Source organism: Rhinoderma darwinii, unplaced genomic scaffold, assembly GCF_050947455.1.
Source record: "Rhinoderma darwinii isolate aRhiDar2 unplaced genomic scaffold, aRhiDar2.hap1 Scaffold_4468, whole genome shotgun sequence".
In the NCBI taxonomy this organism is placed as follows: domain Eukaryota; kingdom Metazoa; phylum Chordata; class Amphibia; order Anura; family Rhinodermatidae; genus Rhinoderma; species Rhinoderma darwinii.
This window is the reverse complement of record NW_027463913.1, coordinates 20,136-42,846: the sequence shown is the minus strand read 5'-3', so window position 1 is coordinate 42,846 and position 22,711 is coordinate 20,136. Positions and strand designations below refer to the sequence as shown.

General features: G+C 40.4%; 1 protein-coding gene across 1 annotated transcript in view; it reads right to left on the bottom strand.

Annotated features, from left to right (window-relative positions):
* LOC142716088 (disheveled-associated activator of morphogenesis 2-like) overlaps positions 1–19,921 on the bottom strand; it is a gene marked incomplete at its 5' end in the record, with an annotated part of 58,388 nt that extends 38,467 nt beyond the window's left edge. Inside the window, one exon of the mRNA XM_075848688.1 lies at positions 19,832–19,921. Coding sequence (XP_075704803.1) covers positions 19,832–19,921 — 90 coding nt within the window. The remainder of the gene's footprint in view (positions 1–19,831) is intronic.
* Positions 19,922–22,711: the final 2,790 nt, after the last annotated feature.

Genomic DNA, 22,711 nt, shown 5'->3' with positions numbered 1-22,711 from the left:
AGGAGGGAGTGGCGACGCGGGCCCTCCTACTGGTCTCTTGCGGCTGAGCCCTATAGCGGAGTGGCGGTCCTTTTCACCGCACCGGTAACATGCCGACGGATGGTTGAGTTAGAAATGGGGAGGTGCTTGATCTTAGATGTCCTCATGAGGGGACAGGAATTAAGACTAATCAATATATACGGACCCCAGAGCAAATGGGACCGTAAAAGTCTCTTCATGAGGATTAAGCCTTTCCTTTTTTCAGGTCGACAAGTTATCTTTGGAGGGGACTTCAATACTGTCGTGAGGCCCCGAGATAGAGGAGGTTCCGGAGATAAAAAATTGACCTATGATAGTGTAGCATTAAAAAATATAGTTAGCGATGCTCGCCTGGTGGATATCCACATCAGGCATACCCCAGGCCACTCGGGTTTCACCTATCGTAGAGGTAGTTGTAGGTCTAGGATAGACAGGTTTTTTTTGAAGGCGGAAGCCATCTCTTCACCAGTGTCCGTTGTTGAGGTGGAGTTCTCCGATCACTGTATGATTATTTTCTCTTTGAACATTGCAGAGTCCCTCCAGATGGGAAGAGGTATATGGAGGCTGAATTCTACTCTCTTGGAAGTAGCGGAGATAAGACAGGCCTTTGAGGATTTTCTTCAGAGCCAGGTACCTTTGTTGGATCTCAGTGGTACTAAGTCTGAGTGGTGGGAGTTGTTTAAAGTCCGGGTGGCAGGATTTTTCCGCAGGCTCTCGAGCCTCAGGTCCATGAGTAGGTACCGCCTATATCAGGAACTGAGGGGGAAACTCGAACATCTGGTCTCAACCGGGGGTAGTGGGGAGGAGATCTCCGTGGTGAAAGCTTTGCTCAGGAGGTGTCAGTATGATAGGCACACATCTTTAGTTCTTGAGAGGGATTTCGGGAAGTACCGCTCGCCCGACCCCTACAGGAACTGTAAGATGTCAGTGAGTCGTAAGGTTGTGACAGGACTGATTGATAGTACAGGATCTCTGAAGAGATCCAAATCAGGGCTCTTGGAGGTCGTCAGATCCTTCTACTCGCACCTCTTGGGGAAGCAAGATCCAAACCGAGACGAGATGTCGGCTTTCCTGGCTGAAACCATCCCTGAGCCAGGGGTAGACCCCTCTCTCGGTGTTTTGATAGACTCGATCAAGGAAGAGGAAGTTGGATTGGCGATTGATGGGCTTGCCCTCAAAAAATCGCCAGGGCCGGATGGCTTAACATCCGAGTTTTATAAGACTTTTAAAGGAACCCTAGTTCCCCTCTTGACTGAGGTGTTTAATGAGTGCCTTTCCTCGGGTACTTTGCCAATGTCAATGAGGAGGTCGGCCTTGATCGTTTTATCGAAGGGTAAAGACTCGACCCGTATTGAGAATTGGCGTCCCATAGCGCTGCTCAATACGGACAGAAAGGTTCTCGCAAAGGTGCTGTTTAATCGGCTGGTGAAGTTTGCATCCCGGCTCCTTTCGCCGGTCCAGCATTGCTCTGTTCCAGGCCGCAGCACATTTAGTGCTGTCCTCAGTGTCAGAGAGGCAGTGGAGCAGGGAAATTCTGGTCGGTGGGAGGGGTACATCCTGTCCTTGGACCAGGCCAAGGCTTTTGACCGGGTGGACCACGAGTACCTCTGGTCGGTCCTTCTGAGGTACGGCCTACCGGGGGGGTTTGTCAATTGGCTACAGACCTTATACACTGGGGCTGAGACTTTTGCGCTGGTGAACGGTTGGGTTGGAACCCCCTTTGAGGTTGGGTCTGGTGTCCGCCAAGGTTGTCCCTTGAGCCCTTTGCTATATGCGTTCGCAATTGATCCTTTTCTTAAAAGGATCGATCGTGGGCCATTGGCGGGAGTCGGGGCCGGCCTGGAGGGGCCAGAGGCCACTCAGAGGGTGGTTGCGTACGCAGACGACGTCTCCATTTTTGTCTCCTCGAGAGGGGAGGCAGAGTGGGTGATGTCGGAAGTGGAGCGTTACTCATTGGCATCTGGGTCCAAGATCAACCGGGATAAGTGCAAAAGTCTCTGGCTGGGAGGAGGAGATCCTGGTTTTGATCTCCCGGACACCCTTCCAGAGCCTCAGGGGTCTGCTAAGATCTTAGGAGTCGAATTTGGCCCGGGTGATTACCCCAAGAAGAACTGGGAGGATAGGCTGAATCTAGTTGCCCAGAAGGTCGACCAATGGAAGGGTTGGTCCTTAACCCTGAGGGAAAGGGTTCACTTGGCCAAGGCCTACCTGGTGCCCATGTTGCTTTACCTGGGCAGTGTGTGCATCTTGCCAGAACCTCTCTGGACTCGGGTCTATAGCCTGTTCTTCCAGCTGTTATGGGGGAACAGGCTCAACCTAATCAAGAGGGAGGTTACTTACCTACCAAGGACACTAGGCGGGTTAGGTATGGTTAACCCGGTGGTGTTCCTAGTGAACACCTTTGTTAAGATCAACCTGGCAAACCTCTGGCAAGAGAGGGCTCCTTGGTTGATATCCTCCTGCAGGGGGTGGTTTCGGCCTTTCTTCCAGGAATGGGAGAGAGGAGGGCAAGTGAAAGACCTGCGTACACCTCACGGACATCTCCCGGCTTATGCCACCCTGGCGCTGAAGATTGTTCGCCGGTGGGGTCTGGAGGTGTGGGAGATCAGGACCATGTCGAGAAAATTTCTTGACAGGAGGGTCCTGATGACCCACTTCCAGAAGCCCCTGGCGCTCAAAGACTGCCCAAGTAGTGACCTCGGGGTGGGATTAAAACTTTTAAATTCAGCGAGGATTCCCCAGAAGTTTTGGGATCTGGCTTGGCGTTGCTTCCATGGGAGACTGTATGTGAGGGGCAATCTAAAGTGCAGAAGCTCTGATGATCGGGATTGCCCCCGGGAGGAGTTTGGCGGAGTGCTGGAAAGCATGGAGCATTTCCTGCTTCATTGCCCTTTCAATACAGAGGTATACAAAAGGGTGGGAGCCTCCATTGGTTGGCCAGGCCTAACCAGCCTCTCCTATGCTGGGTGGGCCTATGGAGTGTTCGGAGACCTCGGTGGTAGGGACCATTGCACCTTGTTTCTAGTCAGTATAGTGGTCAGGCACTTTATGTGGAATGCACGATGTCTAGTTTCTACCCAGAAGAAAATCCTCCTAGTGGATGAGGTTGTTAGCAATATCATGGGTGACCTGGTGAAGGTGCATTCTTTGGAGGTTGGCAGATTGGGAGCATCCAAAGCCTCTCGTCTTTGGAGGGGCTTTTCCTTTTGGGTGCCTTAATGTGTCTGCCTTCATGAGGGAGGGGGGGGGGTCGTCACCGGTGCTCAACTGGAGGTGGGGGTCTGCGTTCCGCTGAGGCACCAAAAAAAAAAAAAAAAAAAAAAAAAAAAAAATAGCGATAGGGCTCGGAATAAGGGAAAGGTGAGGGTCAGCATAGGGTCAGCTTTCAATAGGGTCAAGAAAGGGCTAGTAATAGGGTAAGGAGATAGGGCAAGCGATAGGGACGGTGCAGCGGTGGATGTGGTACCTTGGCCTCTGGGGGGGAGCTGGGGGGGGGGGCTTTCCCTTCTCTCTATCTGGTGATGGGCTAGGTAAGCACAGGAAGATTTTTGTTTTGTTTAGGATTGAAATGGCAGGAAAAAAGTTTACAAGCGACCGAACTTGGTGCTTTCGGGTACGGTGTATTTTGTATATGGTTTGGTATTTGGACAAGTTGGTGATGTGTATTGTATTATATTGTAAAAATGTTGTTAGAATAGGGATAGACTTAAGGGGGTTAATAGATAGGTTGGGAGGGGTCGGGGGGGGGGGGGGTTTGCCTGACCCAGCCCCGGACTATGCGGACATGGGAGGACATGGGGCGGGGGGCTGGGCTGGGGTGTTGGGTGTGGTGGTGGGGGCCAGCATCTGGACTATGCGGACGTGAGAGGACATGAGGCGAGATGCTGGCTGGGGTGGTGGAGATTAGGTAAGAAGGGTAAGGTTAGGGAAAGTCAGGATGTGTATAGTGTGTTTAAAAAAATAAAAAAATAAAAAAATTGGGATTAGTATTATTAGATTTTGGATTGTTTTTGTTATTATTATTTTATTTGTTATTATTATGTTGTTTCTTTAGGCCCTTGGGTGACGCGGGTCGGGGGATTTTCTGTTAGTACTTTGGATTACGTTTATATGATGTTTGTATATATTCTAGTTATTGTTTAGCTTCGGATGAAGTGTAGATGTAAGTATATAAGAGTGGGGTGTATGTGGCCGGGTCTGGTATCGTTTTCTCTTCTCATATACAGAGATGTATATAAGAAAATTTGTTTATAAGAATTTGGTTGTGACTTTTTGGTTATATGGAATTAGTTATGTATTTGTTTTTCAGTTTATGTTTTGTAAATTTATATAAAATAAAGAGATACAGGATGTAACTCAGGATCAGTACAGGATAAGTAATGTAATGTATGTACACAGTGACTCCACCAGCAGAATAGTGAGTGCAGCTCTGGAGTATAATACAGGATGTAACTCTGGATCAGTCCAAGATAAGTAATGTAATGTATGTACACAGTGACTCCACCAGCAGAATAGTGAGTGCAGCTCTGGAGTATAATACAGGATATAACTCAGGATCAGTACAGGATAAGTAATGTAATGTATGTACACAGTGACTCCACCAGCAGAATAGTGAGTGCAGCTCTGGAGTATAATACAGGATATAACTCAGGATCAGTACAGGATAATAATGTAATGTATGTACACAGTGACTCCACCAGCAGAATAGTGAGTGCAGCTCTGGATTATAATACAGGATATAATTCAGGATCAGTTCAGGATAAGTAATGTAATGTATGTACACAGTGACTCCACCAGCAGAATAGGGAGTGCAGCTCTGGAGTATAATACAGGATGTAACTCAGGATCAGTACAGGATAAGTAATGTAATATATGTACACAGAGACTCCACCAGCAGAATAGTGATTGCAGCTCTGGAGTATAATACAGGATGTAACTCAGGATCAGTACAGGATAAGTAATGTAATGTATGTACACAGTGACTCCACCAGCAGAATAGTGAGTGCAGCTCTGGATTATAATACAGGATATAATTCAGGATCAGTTCAGGATAAGTAATGTATGTACACAGTGACTCCACCAGCAGAATAGTGATTGCAGCTCTGGAGTATAATACAGGATGTAACTCAGGATCAGTACAGGATAAGTAATGTATGTACACAGTGACTCCACCAGCAGAATAGTGATTGCAGCTCTGGAGTATAATACAGGATGTAACTCAGGATCAGTACAGGATAAGTAATGTATGTACACAGTGACTTCACCAGCAGAATAGTGAGTGCAGCTCTGGAGTATAATACAGGATATAACTCAGGATCAGTACAGGATATGTAATGTAATGTATGTACACAGTGACCCCACCAGCAGAATAGTGAGTGCAGCTCTGGAGTATAATACAGGATATAACTCAGGATCAGTACAGGATAAGTAATGTAATGTATGTACACAGTGACTCCACCAGCAGAATAGTGACTGCAGCTCTGGAGTATAATACAGGATGTAACTCAGGATCAGTACAGGATAAGTAATGTATGTACACAGTGACTCCACCAGCAGAATAGTGAGTGCAGCTCTGGAGTATAATACAGGATGTAACTCAGGATCAGTACAGGATAAGTAATGTAATGTATGTACACAGTGACTCCACCAGCAGAATAGTGAGTGCAGCTCTGGAGTATAAGAAGGACATGTACACAGTGACTCTGCTATAAGTATTTTTTTGCTATCTTTTAGTTACGGTCTCATCATGTGGAAGGTGAACATATAATTGTGTTTTTGAACCTTTTATAACTGCACCTTCCAGACTTAATATGGGTTCTGGGAAGAGAGGAACATACACACTTGGCAGGATTTATAATTAACCAGGCTCTGGAATGATTCCAGGTTCCTAATTAATTTTCAGAACAGAGAACAGGACGTGCATGTGCCGGCGCCTGAGACGTGGAGCGTCTAAAGATCCCACAGAGCAGGAGCTAAACTGCCTATTATTGAACTGAACAGCCAAGAAAATCAATGTTTCTTCTGCTGTTCAGAACTCCAAGAAAGCGGAGTAGCAAACTCTGTGAAGGGGAAAAGGGCGGCCATACTGGTTGTCACCCAGCTTTCCTAGAAACAGAAAAGCTGCTGTAGAGAATTTTTAAAACCTAATAAAAACTAGGACGACTCCCGGCTTTGCATTATTAAATCCCAAAATATTGTTCTACTTGCAAGTAACATTTGTTCTCCCTCTGGACCCCCAGCAGCCGGCACCAGGACGTCGCGCTGTTCCCCATTATTCTGGATTTCATCAAAATATCAATTTTTCATCCCACAAAAGCCAAAAGTCCAACATGCCGAGGGGGGGGATAGAAGGTCCCTGTTTTCTTGACCTCGGCTCTGAGAAGTCTGCGCCTGAATACAGAGATGAGGGGACCCGTACCCGCTGCGCTCGTGTGTGGACTCTACTAACGGCATGTGATGTAATGACGGCTCCGTGTCCAACATCCCGCAGGTCTTCTTCATTATAAGGTTTATCGTCATTATCTGCCCCCAGACTAGTCCATATAGTGCAGGTCAAAGTATTGAGACACCTACAGGAGCTTTTAGGACGTCTCATTCTAAATCCATAGACATTATTGTGGAGTTGGACCCTTTGCAGTAAAACATCTTCTCCCTCCTCTGGGGGCTTTCTATAAGATTTTGGGGTGCAAGAATTTTTGCTCCTTCATCCAGAAGATCATTTGTGAGGTCAGACACTGATGTTGGGGGAGGGGGTCGGGCTCGTAATCTCCGTTCTAGTTCATCCCAAAGGTATTGCATGGGGTTGAGGTCAGGACTCTGTGCGGCCAGTCAAGTTCCTCCACCCCAAACCCCTCCAACCAACCGACCGACAAACCAGCCACCCATGTGGACCTTGTGCACTGGGGCGCAGTCATGGGGAACAGAAAAGACCGAAGCTCAAACCGTTCCCAGAAAGTTGGAAGCTAAAATTGTCCAGACTGTGTCGTGTGCTGAAGAATTAGGGTGTGTTCACACGCAATGTAATTCAGGCTTTTTACGCCTCGAATTACGACTGAAAAAATGCCCCTAATACTCCTAAAAAACATCTGCCCATTGCTTTCAATGGGTTTTACGATGTTCTGTTCCCATGAGGTGTAATATTAAGTGTCGCTGTCAAAATACGGCACATAAAAAGACGCCCACGAAAAAGAAGTGCATGTCACTTCTTGGGACGTGTTTGGAGCCGTTTTTCTTTGACTTCATTGAAAAACAGCTCCAATAACGTCCGTAAAATACGCTGCGAAAACGTCTGAAAATCAGGAGCTGTTTTCGCCTGAAAACAGCTCCGTATTTTCAGACGTATTTTGCTAAGCCGTGTGAACATACCCTTAAGATTTCTCTTCACTGGAACTAAAGGGGTCTGTACTCTGCAGTTATGGAGTGTTGGTGACTTTTCTGCACTTGCTCCTCAGCACTCGCCCCCCCCCCCCCCCGCTCTGTAACTTTACGTGGTCTGCACTTCGTGCCTGAGCTGCGGCGGTTTCTTCCACTTTACAATAATATCAGTCACAGGTGATGGTGGAATATATAGGGGGGGGGGGGGAAGATATTTCCGGAACTGACGTGTTACACCGGTGACGTCCTATTACAGGACCGCGCTGGAGGTCACTGATCTCCTTACAATGACCCGTTCTATCAGTAATGTCTGTAACGTGACTGCTGGGCGAGTGCCGGATGTTATACACCGCGGGGGATGGAGGAAACACCGGAATATAATGATTAAGAGGGGGGCACATACTTTTCTCCATAGAGTGTATTTTAGGCAGTCATGTGACCAGGTATCATTAACTCTTCAGATAATATGAAGATCTATGACCAAAGTGTCCTCCATGTCCTACGAGGACTATTAATCCATAAAGCTCCCCGGGCTGATTGCTAAGGAGAAGGGACGGAGGTCGGATGTGGGGTAATGAACTCTTCCCAGGAATTCATGAGGACGTGAAAACACAAACGATTTTAACCATAAGAAATAAAACTTTAGAGCGCAGATAATCATCTCCGGGCCGAGCCGGCACTTAGGAAAACCCAGAGCCTGATAGCGAAGCACCGGCCCCGCGCCAAGTTCATTAACAACCGCCGCCCGTGCCAAGAGCAGAGAACAGGAGTCCCCGGGATGTTTTGCTTTTATTAAGACACGATAAAGAACTCGGGAATAATCCAGAGTACAGGACATTCCTATCATCAGCCTGACCCCAACATGCCGATCCTGCAAGACAGGATATATAGGAGTAGCAGCATTATATATGTACAGCTGGTAGAACCTGGGTATCTCCTCTATATAATTATATATGTACAGCTGGTATAAGTTATACATCTTCTTGTATATAGTGATATGGAGCATGCTGGTATAACCTGGGTATCTCCTGTATATAGTGATATATGTACAGCTGGTATAAGTTATACATCTTCTTGTATATAGTGATATGGAGCATGCTGGTATAACCTGGGTATCTCCTGTATATAGTGATATATGTACAGCTGGTATAAGTTATACATCTTCCTGTATATAGTGATATGGAGCATGCTGGTATAACCTGGGTATCTCCTATATATAATTATATATGTACAGCTGGTATAAGTTATACATCTTCTTGTATATAGTGATATGGAGCATGCTGGTATAACCTGGGTATCTCCTGTATATAGTGATATATGTACAGCTGGTATAAGTTATACATCTTCTTGTATATAGTGATATGGAGCATGCTGGTATAACCTGGGTATCTTCAGTATATAATTATATATGTACAGCTGGTATAAGTTATACATCTTCTTGTATATAGTGATATGGAGCATGCTGGTATAACCTGGGTATCTTCTGTATATAATTATATATGTACAGCTGGTATGTTATACATCTTCCTGTATATAGTGATATGGAGCATGATGATATAACCCGGGTATCTCCTGTATATAATTATATATGTACAGCTGGTATAAGTTATACATCTTCCTGTATATAGTGATATGGAGCATGCTGGTATAACCTGGGTATCTTCTGTATATAATTATATATGTACAGCTGGTATAAGTTATACATCTTCCTGTATATAGTAATATGGAGCATTCTGGTATAACCTGGGTATCTTCTGTATATAATTATATATTTACAGCTGGTATAAGTTATACATCTTCTTGTATATAGTGATATGGAGCATGCTGGTATAACCTGGGTATCTTCTGTATATAATTATATATGTACAGCTGGTATAAGTTATACATCTTCTTGTATATAGTGATATGGAGCATGCTGGTATAATCTGGGTATCTTCTGTATATAATTATATATGTACAGCTGGTATAAGTTATATATCTTCCTGTATATAGTGCATGCTGGTATAACCTGGGTATCTTCTGTATATAATTATATATGTACAGCTGGTATAAGTTATACATCTTCCTGTATATAGTGATATGGAGCATGCTGGTATAACCTGGGTATCTTCTGTATATAATTATATATGTACAGCTGGTATAAGTTATACATCTTCTTGTATATAGTAATATGGAGCATGCTGGTATAACCTGGGTATCTTCTGTATATAATTATATATGTACAGCTGGTATAAGTTATACATCTTCTTGTATATAGTGATATGGACCATGCTGGTATAATCTGGGTATCTCCTGTATATAATTATATATGTACAGCTGGTATAAGTTATACATCTTCTTGTATATAGTGATATGGAGCATGCTGGTATAACCTGGGTATCTCCTGTATATAATTATATATGTACAGCTGGTATAAGTTATACATCTTCTTGTATATAGTGATATGGAGCATGCTGGTATAACCTGGGTATCTCCTGTATATAATTATATATGTACAGCTGGTATAAGTTATACATCTCCTTGTATATAGTGATATGGAGCATGCTGGTATAACCTGGGTATCTTCTGTATATAATGATATAAGTACAGCTGGTATAAGTTATACATCTTCTTGTATATAGTGATATGGAGCATGCTGGTATAACCTGGGTATCTCCTGTATATAATTATATATGTACTGCTGGTATAAGTTACACATCTTGTATATAGTGATATGGAGCATGCTGGTACAACCTGGGTATCTTCTGTATATAATGATATATGTACAGCTGGTATAAGTTATACATCTTCCTGTATATAGTGATATGGAGCATGCTGGTATAACCTGGGTATCTTCTGTATATAATTATATATGTACAGCTGGTATAAGTTATACATCTTCTTGTATATAGTGATATGGAGCATGCTGGTGTAACCCGGGTATCTTCTGTATATAATTATATATATATATACAGCTGGTATAAGTTATACATCTTCTTGTATATAGTGATATGGAGCATGCTGGTATAACCTGGGTATCTCCTGTATATAATTATATATGTACAGCTGGTATAAGTTATACATCTTCTTGTATATAGTGATATGGAGCATGCTGGTATAACCCGGGTATCTTCTGTATATAATTATATATGTACAGCTGGTATAAGTTATACATCTTCTTGTATATAGTGATATAGAGCATGCTGGTATAACCTGGGTATCTTCTGTATATAATTATATATGTACAGCTGGTATAAGTTATACATCTTCTTGTATATAGTAATATGGAGCATGCTGGTATAACCTGCGTATCTTCTGTATATAATTATATATGTACAGCTGGTATAAGTTATACATCTTCTTGTATATAGTGATATGGAGCATGCTGGTATAACCCGGGTATCTTCTGTATATAATTATATATATACAGCTGGTATAAGTTATACATCTTCTTGTATATAGTGATATGGAGCATGCTGGTATAACCCGGGTATCTTCTGTATATAATTATATATATACAGCTGGTATAAGTTATACATCTTCTTGTATATAGTGATATGGAGCATGCTGGTATAACCCGGGTATCTTCTGTATATAATTATATATATACAGCTGGTATAAGTTATACATCTTCTTGTATATAGTGATATGGAGCATGCTGGTATAACCCGGGTATCTTCTGTATATAATTATATATATACAGCTGGTATAAGTTATACATCTTCTTGTATATAGTGATATGGAGCATGCTGGTATAACCTGGGTATCTCCTGTATATAATTATATATATACAGCTGGTATAAGTTATACACCTTCTTGTATATAGTGATATGGAGCATGCTGGTATAAGTTATACATCTTCCTGTATATAGTGATATGGAGCACGCTGGTATAACCTGAGTATCTTCTGTATATAATTATATATGTACAGCTGATATAAGTTATACATCTTCTTGTATATAGTGATATGGAGCATGCTGGTATAACCTAGGTATCTTCTGTATATAATTATATATGTACAGCTGGTATAAGTTATACATCTTCTTGTATATAGGGATATGGAGCATGCTGGTATAACCTGGGTATCTTCTGTATATAATTATTTATGTATAGCTTGTATATGTTATACATCTTCTTGTATATAGTGATATGGAGCATGCTGGTATAACCTGGGTATCTTCTGTATATAATTATATATGTACAGCTGGTATAAGTTATACATCTTCTTGTATATAGTGATATGAAGCATGCTGGTATAACCTGGGTATCTTCTGTATATAATTATATATGTACGTCTGGTATAAGTTATACATCTACTTGTATATAGTGATATGGAGCATGCTGGTATAACCTGGTTATCTCCTGTATATAATTATATATATATATATATACAGCTGGTATAAGTTATACATCTTCCTATATATAGTGATATGGAGCATGCAGGTATAACCTGGGTATCTTCTGTATATAATTATATATGTACAGCTGGTATAAGTTATACATCTTCTTGTATATAGTGATATGGAGCATGCTGGTATAACCCGGGTATCTTCTGTATATAATTATATATGTACAGCTGGTATAAGTTATACATCTTCTTGTATATAGTGATATGGAACATGCTGGTATAACCTGGGTATCTTCTGTATATAATTATATATGTACAGCTGGTATAAGTTATACATCTTCTTGTATATAGTGATATGGACGATGCTGGTATAACCTGGATATCTTCTGTATATAATTATATATGTACAGCTGGTATAAGTTATACATCTTCCTGTATATAGTGATATGGAGCACGCTGGTATAACCTGGGTATCTTCTGTATATAATTATATATGTACAGCTGGTATAAGTTATACATCTTCTTGTATATAGTGATATGGAGCATGCTGGTATTACCTGGGTATCTTCTGTATATAATTATATATGTGCAGCTGGTATAAGTTATACATCTTGTATATAGTGATATGGAGCATGCTGGTATAACCTGGGTATCTTCTGTATATAATTATATATGTGCAGCTGGTATAAGTTATACATCTTCTTGTATATAGGGATATGGAGCATGCTGGTATAACCCGGGTATCTTCTGTGTATAATTATATATGTACAGCTGGTATAAGTTATACATCTCTTATATAGTGATATGGATCATGCTGGTATAACCTGGGTATCTTCTGTATATAGTTATATATGTACAGCTGGTATAAGTCATACATCTTCCTGTATATAGTGATATGAAGCATGCTGGTATAATCCGGGTATCTTCTGTATATAATTATATATGTACAGCTGGTATAAGTTATACATCTTCTTGTATATAGTGATATGGAGCATGCTGGTATAACCTGGGTATCTCCTGTATATAATTATATATGTACAGCTGGTATAAGTTATACATCTTCTCGTATACAGCGATATGGAGCATGCTGGTATAACCTGGGTATCTTCTGTATATAATTATATATGTGTAGCTGGTATAAGTTATACATCTTCTTGTATATAGGGATATGGAGCATGCTGGTATAACCTGCGTATCCTCTGTATATAATTATATATGTACAGCTGGTATAAGTTATACATCTTCTTGTATATAGTGATATGGAGCATGCTGGTATAACCTAGGTATCTTCTGTATATAATTATATATGTACAGCTGGTATAAGTTATACATCTTCTTGTATATAGTGATATGGAACATGCTGGTATAACCTGGGTATCTTCTGTATATAATTATATATGTACAGCTGGTATAAGTTATACATCTTCTTGTATATAGTGATATGGAGCATGCTGGTATAACCTGGGTATCTCCTGTATATAATTATATATGTACAGCTGGTATAAGTTATACATCTTCTTGTATATAGTGATATGGAGCATGCTGGTATAACCTGGGTATCTCCTCTATATAATTATATATGTACAGCTGGTATAACCTGGGTATCTCCTCTATATAATTATATATGTACAGCTGGTATAACCTGGGTATCTCCTCTATATAATTATATATATACAGCTGGTATAAGTTATACATCTTCCTATATATAGTGATATGGAGAATGCTGGTATAACCTGGGCATCTTCTGTATATAATTATATATGTACAGCTGGTATAAGCTATACATCTTGTATATAGTGATATGGAGCATGCTGGTATAACCTGGGTATCTTCTGTATATAATTATATATGTACAGCTGGTATAAGTTATACCTCTTCTTGTATACAGTGATTTGGAGCATGCTGGTATAACCTGGGCATCTTCTGTATATAATTATATATGTACAGCTGGTATAAGCTATACATCTTGTATATAGTGATATGGAGCATGCTGGTATAACCTGGGTATCTTCTGTATATAATTATATATGTACAGCTAGTATAAGTTATACATCTTCCTGTATATAGTGATATGGAGCATGCTGGTATAACCTGAGTATCTTCTGTATATAATTATATATGTACAGCTGGTATAAGTTATACATCTTCTTGTATATAGTGATATGGAGCATGCTGGTATAACCTGGGTATCTTCTGTATATAATTATATATGTACAGCTGGTATAAGTTATACATCTTCTTGTATATAGTGATATGGAGCATGCTGGTATAACCTGGGTATATTCTGTATATACTTATATATGAACAGCTGGTATAAGTTATACATCTTCTTGTATATAGTGATATGGAGCGTGCTGGTATAACCTGGGTATCTTCTGTATATAATTATATATGTACAGCTGGTATAAGTTATACATCTTCTTGTATATAGTGATATGGAGCATGCTGGTATAACCTGGGTATCTTCTGAATAAAATTATATATGTACAGCAGGTATAAGTTATACATCTTCTTGTATATAGTGATATGGAGCATGCTGGTATAACCTGGGTATATTCTGTATATACTTATATATGAACAGCTGGTATAAGTTATACATCTTCTTGTATATAGTGATATGGAGCGTGCTGGTATAACCTGGGTATCTTCTGTATATAATTATATATGTACAGCTGGTATAAGTTATACATTTTCCTGTATATAGTGATATAGAGCATGCTGGTATAACCTGGCTATCTCCTCTATATAATTATATATGTACTGCTGGTATAAGTTATACATCTTCCTGTATATAGTGATATGGAGCATGCTGGTATAACCTGGGTATCTTCTGTATATAATTATATATGTACAGCTGGTATAAGTTATACATCTTCTTGTATATAGTGATATGGAGCATGCTGGTATAACCTGGGTATCTTCTGTATAGAATTATATATGTACAGCTGGTATAAGTTATACATCTTCTTATATATAGTGATATGGAGCATGCTGGTATAAGTTATACATCTTCTTGTATATAGTGATATGGAGCATGCTGGTATAACCTGGGTATCTTCTGTATATAATTATATATGTACAGCTGGTATAAGTTATACCTCTTCTTGTATACAGTGATTTGGAGCATGCTGGTATAAGTTATACATCTTCCTGTATATAGTGATATGGAGCACGCTGGTATAACCTGAGTATCTTCTGTATATAATTATATATGTACAGCTGGTATAAGTTATACATCTTCTTGTATATAGTGATATGGAGCATGCTGGTATAACCTAGGTATCTTCTGTATATAATTATATATGTACAGCTGGTATAAGTTATACATCTTCTTGTATATAGTGATATGGAGCATGCTGGTATAACCTAGGTATCTTCTGTATATAATTATATATGTACAGCTGGTATATGTTATACATCTTCTTGTATATAGTAATATGGAGCATGCTGGTATAACCTGGGTATCTTCTGTATATAATTATATATGTACAGCTGGTATAAGTTATACATCTTCTTGTATATAGTGATATGGAGCATGCTGGTATAACCTGGGTATCTTCTGTATAGAATTATATATGTACAGCTGGTATAAGTTATACACCTTCTTGTATATAGTGATATGGAGCATGCTGGTATAAGTTATACATCTTCTTGTATATAGTGATATGGAGCATGCTGGTATAACCTGGGTATCTTCTGTATATAATTATATATGTACAGCTGGTATAAGTTATACCTCTTCTTGTATACAGTGATTTGGAGCATGCTGGTATAACCTGAGTATCTTCTGTATATAATTATATATGTACAGCTGGTATAATTTATACATCTTCTTGTATATAGTGATATGGAGCATGCTGGTATAACCTAGGTATCTTCTGTATATAATTATATATGTACAGCTGGTATAAGTTATACATCTTCTTGTATATAGTGATATGGAGCATGCTGGTATAACCTGGGTATCTTCTGTATATAATTATATATGTATAGCTGGTATATGTTATACATCTTCTTGTATATAGTAATATGGAGCATGCTGGTATAACCTGGGTATCTTCTGTATATAATTATATATGTACAGCTGGTATAAGTTATACATTTTCTTGTATATAGTGATATGGAGCATGCTGGTATAACCTGGGTATCTTCTGTATGTAATTATATATGTGCAGCTGGTATAAGTTATACATCTTCTTGTATATAGGGATATGGAGCATGCTGGTATAACCTGGGTATCTTCTGTATATAATTATATATGTACAGCTGGTGTAAGTTATACATCTTCTTGTATATAGTGATATGGAGCATGCTGGTATAACCTGGGTATCTTCGGTATATAGTTATATATGTACAGCTGGTATAAGTTATACATATTCTTGTATATAGTGATATGGAGCATGCTGGTATAACCTGGGTATCTTCTGTATATAATTATATATGTACAGCTGGTATAAGTTATACATCTTCTTGTATACAGTGATATGGAGCATGCTGGTATAACCTGGGTATCTTCTGTATATAATTATATATGTACAGCTGGTATAAGTTATACATCTTCTTGTATATAGTGATATGGAGCATGCTGGTATAACCTGGGTATCTTCTGTATATAATTATATATGTACAGCTGGTATAAGTTATACATCTTCTTGTATATAGTGATATGGAGCATGCTGGTATAACCTGAGTATCTTCTGTATATAATTATATATGTACAGTTGGTATAAGTTATACATCTTCTTGTATATAGTGATATGGAGCATGCTGGTATAACCTGAGTATCTCCTGTATATAATTATATATGTACAGCTGATATAAGTTATACATCTTGTATATAGTGATATGGAGCATGCTGGTATAACCTGGGTATCTTCTGTATATAATTATATATGTACAGCTGGTATAAGTTATACATCTTCTTCTACATAGTGATATGGAGCATGCTGGTATAACCTGGGTATCTCCTGTATATAATTATATATGTACAGCTGGTATAAGTTATACATCTTCTTGTATATAGTGATATGTAGCATGCTGGTATAACCTGGGTATGTTCTGTATATAATTATATATGTACAGCTGGTATAAGTTATACATCTTCCTGTATATAGTGATATGGAGCATGCTGGTATAACCTGGGTATCTTCTGTATATAATTATATATGTACAGCTGGTATAAGTTATACATCTTCCTGTATATAGTGATATGGAGCATGCTGGTATAACCTGGGTATCTTCTGTATATAATTATATATGTACAGCTGGTATAAGTTATACATCTTCTTGTATACAGTGATATGGAGCATGCTGGTATAACCTGGGCATCTTCTGTATATAATTATATATGTATAGCTGGTATAAGTTATACATCTTCTTGTATATAGGGATATGGAACATGCTGGTATAACCTGGGCATCTTCTGTATATAATTATATATGTACAGCTGGTATAAGTTATACATCTTCCTGTATATAGTGATATGGAGCATGCTGGTATAACCTGGGTATCTTCTGTATATAATTATATATGTACAGCTGGTATAAGTTATACATCTTCCTGTATATAGTGATACGGAGCATTCTGGTATAACCTGGGTATCTTCTGTATATAATTATATATGTACAGCTGGTATAAGTTATACATCATCTTGTATATAGTGATATGGAGCATGCTGGTATAACCTGGGTATCTTCTGTATATAATTATATATGTATAGCTGATATAAGTTATACATCTTCTTGTATATAGTGATATGGAGCATGCTGGTATAACCTGGGTATCTTCTGTATATAATTATATATGTACAGCTGGTATAAGTTATACATCTTCCTGTATATAGTGATATGGAGCATGCTGGTATAACCTGGGCACAATATAATATCTCTGTACATACTCCCGGACTCTGTGTGAAGACCGATAATGAGAGGTGAGGCAATGATTCATGCTCTCTGGCTGCTGGAACTATGATGGACTGATGCCCGTTCTAGGAGCGTGGGCACCTGGAATAATAAGTGGGCTGCAGTGGCGTCTGTCCAGGCGCTGATAGCAGGAAGTAATAAGGATGATGGAAAGACATTAGAACATCATGTTCGGGGCATAATCATTCACAATGGGTTCGCCAGCTACACAGGTTGGCGTGCAGCCCGGGAAAGTCGGATGGCTGGACTGTCATGGGAGAATATGAAAGAATCCCGATGGGCCAGGGAGGAAATGAACAACCTGTGTCTCCGGCTACACCCCAGAAGAGGAGGCAGCAATGCCCATGAATAACAGGTGGGTAACATGGAACACGTCCTCCAGGTCATTATACCCACCACACACGAGCCAGATCCCTGGAGAGAACAATCGGAAACCCCAGAAGAGAAAGCAGGGGATGGATGAGGAGATATGAATATACAGAGACCTCAGATACAATGTGAAACCGGGGACGTATCACTGAGTATCTAAGCACACTGGCCTTTCAGGAATCTGGGAAAGTAACTTGTCGTAACGTAAATTTCCCAGACTTTGGAAAGACACGGATTCTTCTTGCATAGATCCAGCTACAGGTAGCGAATATTTAAGGGAAATATGCAAAATAGCTCCTCTCTCAAGGGAAGAAAACGGTCTCTCCAGCGCCACCTATAGGTGCATTACCTCCAGTTGCCCGGTTCTTCACAGGATTGTCCATCAAAACAGGGATCAGGTGGGGTGGAGTTTATGCACATGTGCCCTAAAAAAAAAACTTTCAGGAACGCTCCGTTCCTGAAAGGTTTTTGTGGGCATTACCGGTCAGATCAGGGATGGAGCTAAAGATGGGGATCCTAATATCGGGGGTTATGTATAGGTGACTATCCTGTAAGTCAATTTTCAACCCCTTAAAGAGCCTTACACAGCAAGGAACATTTCACACAGCCAATCGGAACCCTGCTCCGCACTGACGAGGAGCAAAAACTCTGAAACAGTGCTGACACTGGTCACTGCAAAGACCCCAGTCAATGAAAGGGGGATGGTAATGGGACTTTCTGGAGGGGACACGGGAGGTCTCAATGATCATAAACCAAGACCTCAGATCCGGCCCAACAATTGTAGATTTGAGAAATTGAAGAAGGAGAAGAAGAAATCCTTGTATGAAATTCCTACAGAAGGGACCAAATTCTTAAAGTGGAACCAACAAAAAAGTTAAATGACACAAATCGGAATACAATGTAGCCAAGTTATTAGAACAAGGATTAACCCCTAAAATACTCGACATGAACCCTACAAATCCGCACCATATAATAAGGCTATGTTCACACTGAGTTTTTTTGCAATTCCGTCTGGAAGTTTGAGGCAGATTTTCCTCTCCCTGCACGGCGATTTTCGCTGCTTTTTCGCCTGCGGTCATTGAGCGCCGCGGGCATAAAACGTAGCGAAATACGCTTTCTCTGCCTCCCATTGATGTCAATGGGAGGTCAGAGGCGTAAACGCCCGAAGATAGGGCATGTCCCTTCTTTCTCCCACGAGACGGTTTTACCACTCGCGGGAAAAAGACGTCTCCGCCTCCCATTGAAATCAATGGGAGGCATTTTCGGGCCGTTTTTGACGAGTTTTGCGGCGCGGTTTCCGCGTCAAAAACCTCTGTGTGAACATAAGAGTTCTGGAGGATTATATTATATTATAGGATGAAATTGTAAGTTAAAGCTAAAAATCTGAAGGTTTTATTATCAAAGAGAGAAATGAGAGTTAGGCTGGATTCACACGAGCATGTTCGGTCCGTAAAGGACGGAACGTATTTCGGCCGCAAGTCCCGGACCGAACACAGTGCAGGGAGCCGGGCTCCTAGAATCATAGTTATGTACGACGCTAGGAGTCCCTGCCTCCTTTGTCAGACCACAAAGGATCAGATCGGTCAGACCACAAAGGATCAGATCGGTCAGACCACAAAGGATCAGATCGGTCAGACCACAAAGGATCAGATCGGTCAGACCACAAAGGATCAGATCGGTCAGACCACAAAGGATCAGATCGGTCAGACCCCGAGACATTAGTGCTCAGTGGAATTTCTTGAAATTAATGGGATCTAGTGACATAAATCTAAGGTGTGTGGCCGGAGTGATGACACAGATGAAATAGTCGGGGGACACCTACCTTCTTTTTGCTGCAATAAATCTGCCATTTCTTCTCCGGGGGGAGGGCAAACATCGCCTCCCTGTTCTTGTCTGTGAGATCCAGCTCATCCTGCCAATCAAAAAGAAAAAACAGAATCTGTGGTGAGGAGTGCACTGCCCCCTATAGGTGAAGTTTATAGAAACATACAAAACCATCATTTATGATCTACTATTGATGGGGGGGGTCCATTGTGACCCATAGCAACCAACCAAAGATGACAATGTATTAGATGACATGACCTAGGTACTTCTTACTGACTGTTGTGGGATATATAATACTTACATGTCAGTAAATGAACATAAAAGTTTCATAATTTCTATGAATGAAATAGCAAAAAAAGTGAATTTATCATATGTGAATTTCTCTACCGAAAACCAACCCTGACCTATTCCTGCTCATACAACTGATGGGTTTGTTACAATGTATCAGTGTAGGAAATCCTCTGTGGGGTAAACACAGCAGCAGCGCAAATGTCCTAGACTCCTGACTGATCGCTCTTACTCAAGACTATTTCACGTGGTCACGTTTTATGGTCTATATTATGACGACGTCCAGACCTCACGTGGTTCTACTGAACTGAATTTAGATCGCCATAGATTATAGGTCATAACTTAATCAGGTGGAAGTTACAAGCCCCATGCCATTTCTCCTGCTCTTCCCGCGTGTCAGTCTTTACTGTACTTCTGACATTGTGTTCATGAACCAGAAGGATCAGAATGAACAGTATAATGTTCTTTTCATATGCATTGTATAGAGTTTTGGAAAGTCAGGGCAAGGTAGAATATATATGGTAAGGTGAATATAGGAGATTTGTAGCTGTGATCTATAGGGGCTCCGGGAAGGGATTTACATATATAATGGACAGTAATTGTGGTGGACAACTCTATGAAGACCCCATCACATTGTTATAAATGTCCCATATATTCCCACATGACAGCGGCGTAGACTGGTAATAATCAGAAGATAGCGCCCTGGGCCAGGTAGTAGCTGCCGACAAATAGAAAGTCCTCCCAGGGGCCCACACTGCCGAAACCTGCCCGGCCGCCCAATGCCTATCTGGGGAGTAAAGCTTTATTTTTTAGGGAGGGAAGGGAGAAAAGCTGCGGCTGAGCGAGCAAACATATGGAAATGCTTAAAAGATGGATTCCCAAATTTAAGGGGCAGACAAGTGAAACAACATCCATAGCCGTGTTACATAGGATTACTGGCCCAGAGTGAGATTCCAGGTCTAAAATAAGCCAAGGAATGCTGTCTGAGGTCAGGGAGCTTGTACAACAGGAATAGGAAGGGGGAGCTCCGAGGAGGAAGACGTGAAGCTCTTAAAAAGGGTCTGTACACAAGAGGGAAGATCTGCGGGCGAGGACTCCAGGACTGCGAAACTCAACACTGCGATGGGGCCCTTTACAATTATAGATCTACATAGAAGGTTGAGGAACTATGCTTGTACTTCAAGTCCTACACTCCAGTCAGATCTAAAGCAGCATTCAAAATTCCACTGTACCATATACTAGTCACATCTAGAGCTGCATTCATCATTCTGATGTTACATCATATTGTATGCACTAGTCACTTCTAGAGCTGCATTCACAATGTCAGTGTAATATCCTGTTAAATACTCCAATCACATCCAGAGCTGCATTCAAAAAACTGTTGTAGCATCATATTATGTACTCCAATCACATCTAAGGCGGCATTCACAATTTTGCTGGTTAAATGTCAGTCTCGAGGACTTGATATTTCCCTATAACCTCCGGATTGTTGAGTGTCTGGATAGATGAGGCTCATATGTGCTGCGTTGCTGGAGTAGGCGCTGTAGAAACTGTTCAAGAAGAAAAAGCTACGTCTCCCCCAATGTAATGCACTATATTAAAGGGGCGAGGATACTCAAACTATAGAAAGTTCAGAGCAGTCACCACTGGTGGGACCAAAAAGATTTCTCTATTCTGACTGTTGGGGGCGCTGATACTATTTTTTTTTTATCATTACCCAGGAGCTTCAAGCTATACTTCTGGATCAGCTATTTGGGTCACTATACAGTATGAACAAAAATGACATCTCCAAGAATGCAATACAGTAGCCCAATAAAGTACATTATAATGTCTCAGCTAAATGGTTAGCAATGATTCCAAAAATGGTAGCCAGAACTGTGAACACAGCTCTGGATGTGACTGGAGTAAATGATTATAGAATCCAGTATACGTAATATAAAGTATTTACAAAAGTATTCACACCCTTAAGATTTGAGCCGCCCTGATCAGATTATTATGAATAATTTCTCCATACACAGCGTCTAGACACAAACTGAACACGGGATTCTACCTACTCGCGGTAATAAAATCTCTTCAGTTTGGCGCACACATTGGCCACAGCGATTTGTGCCAGACGTGCCGACAGGGTTTCATCATAACTAATATGCAGTGAAATCTGATAGACAAACGCTCATATTCACCCAGGTCGTCACTTCTACAGTTTACCAAAAAGGAGGCAAGTATTCAAAATGAAGTTATCAGGTTCTACTGCGTCGTAACGGGAGCTACAAATATTCCACAGGTACAAAGAGTTAGGTGTATCAGTATCCCCCTTATATACAGGAAAATAACGACTATAATACTGCCCCCTATGTACAAGAATATAACTACTATAATACCGCCCCCTATATACAAGAATATAACTACTATAATATTGCCCCTATATACAAGAATATAACTACTATAATACTGCCCCCTATGTACAAGAATATAACTACTATAATACTGCTCCTATATACAAGAATATAACTACTATAATACTTCCCCTATATACAAGAATATAACTACTATAATACTGCCTCCTATATACAAGAATAACTATTATAATACT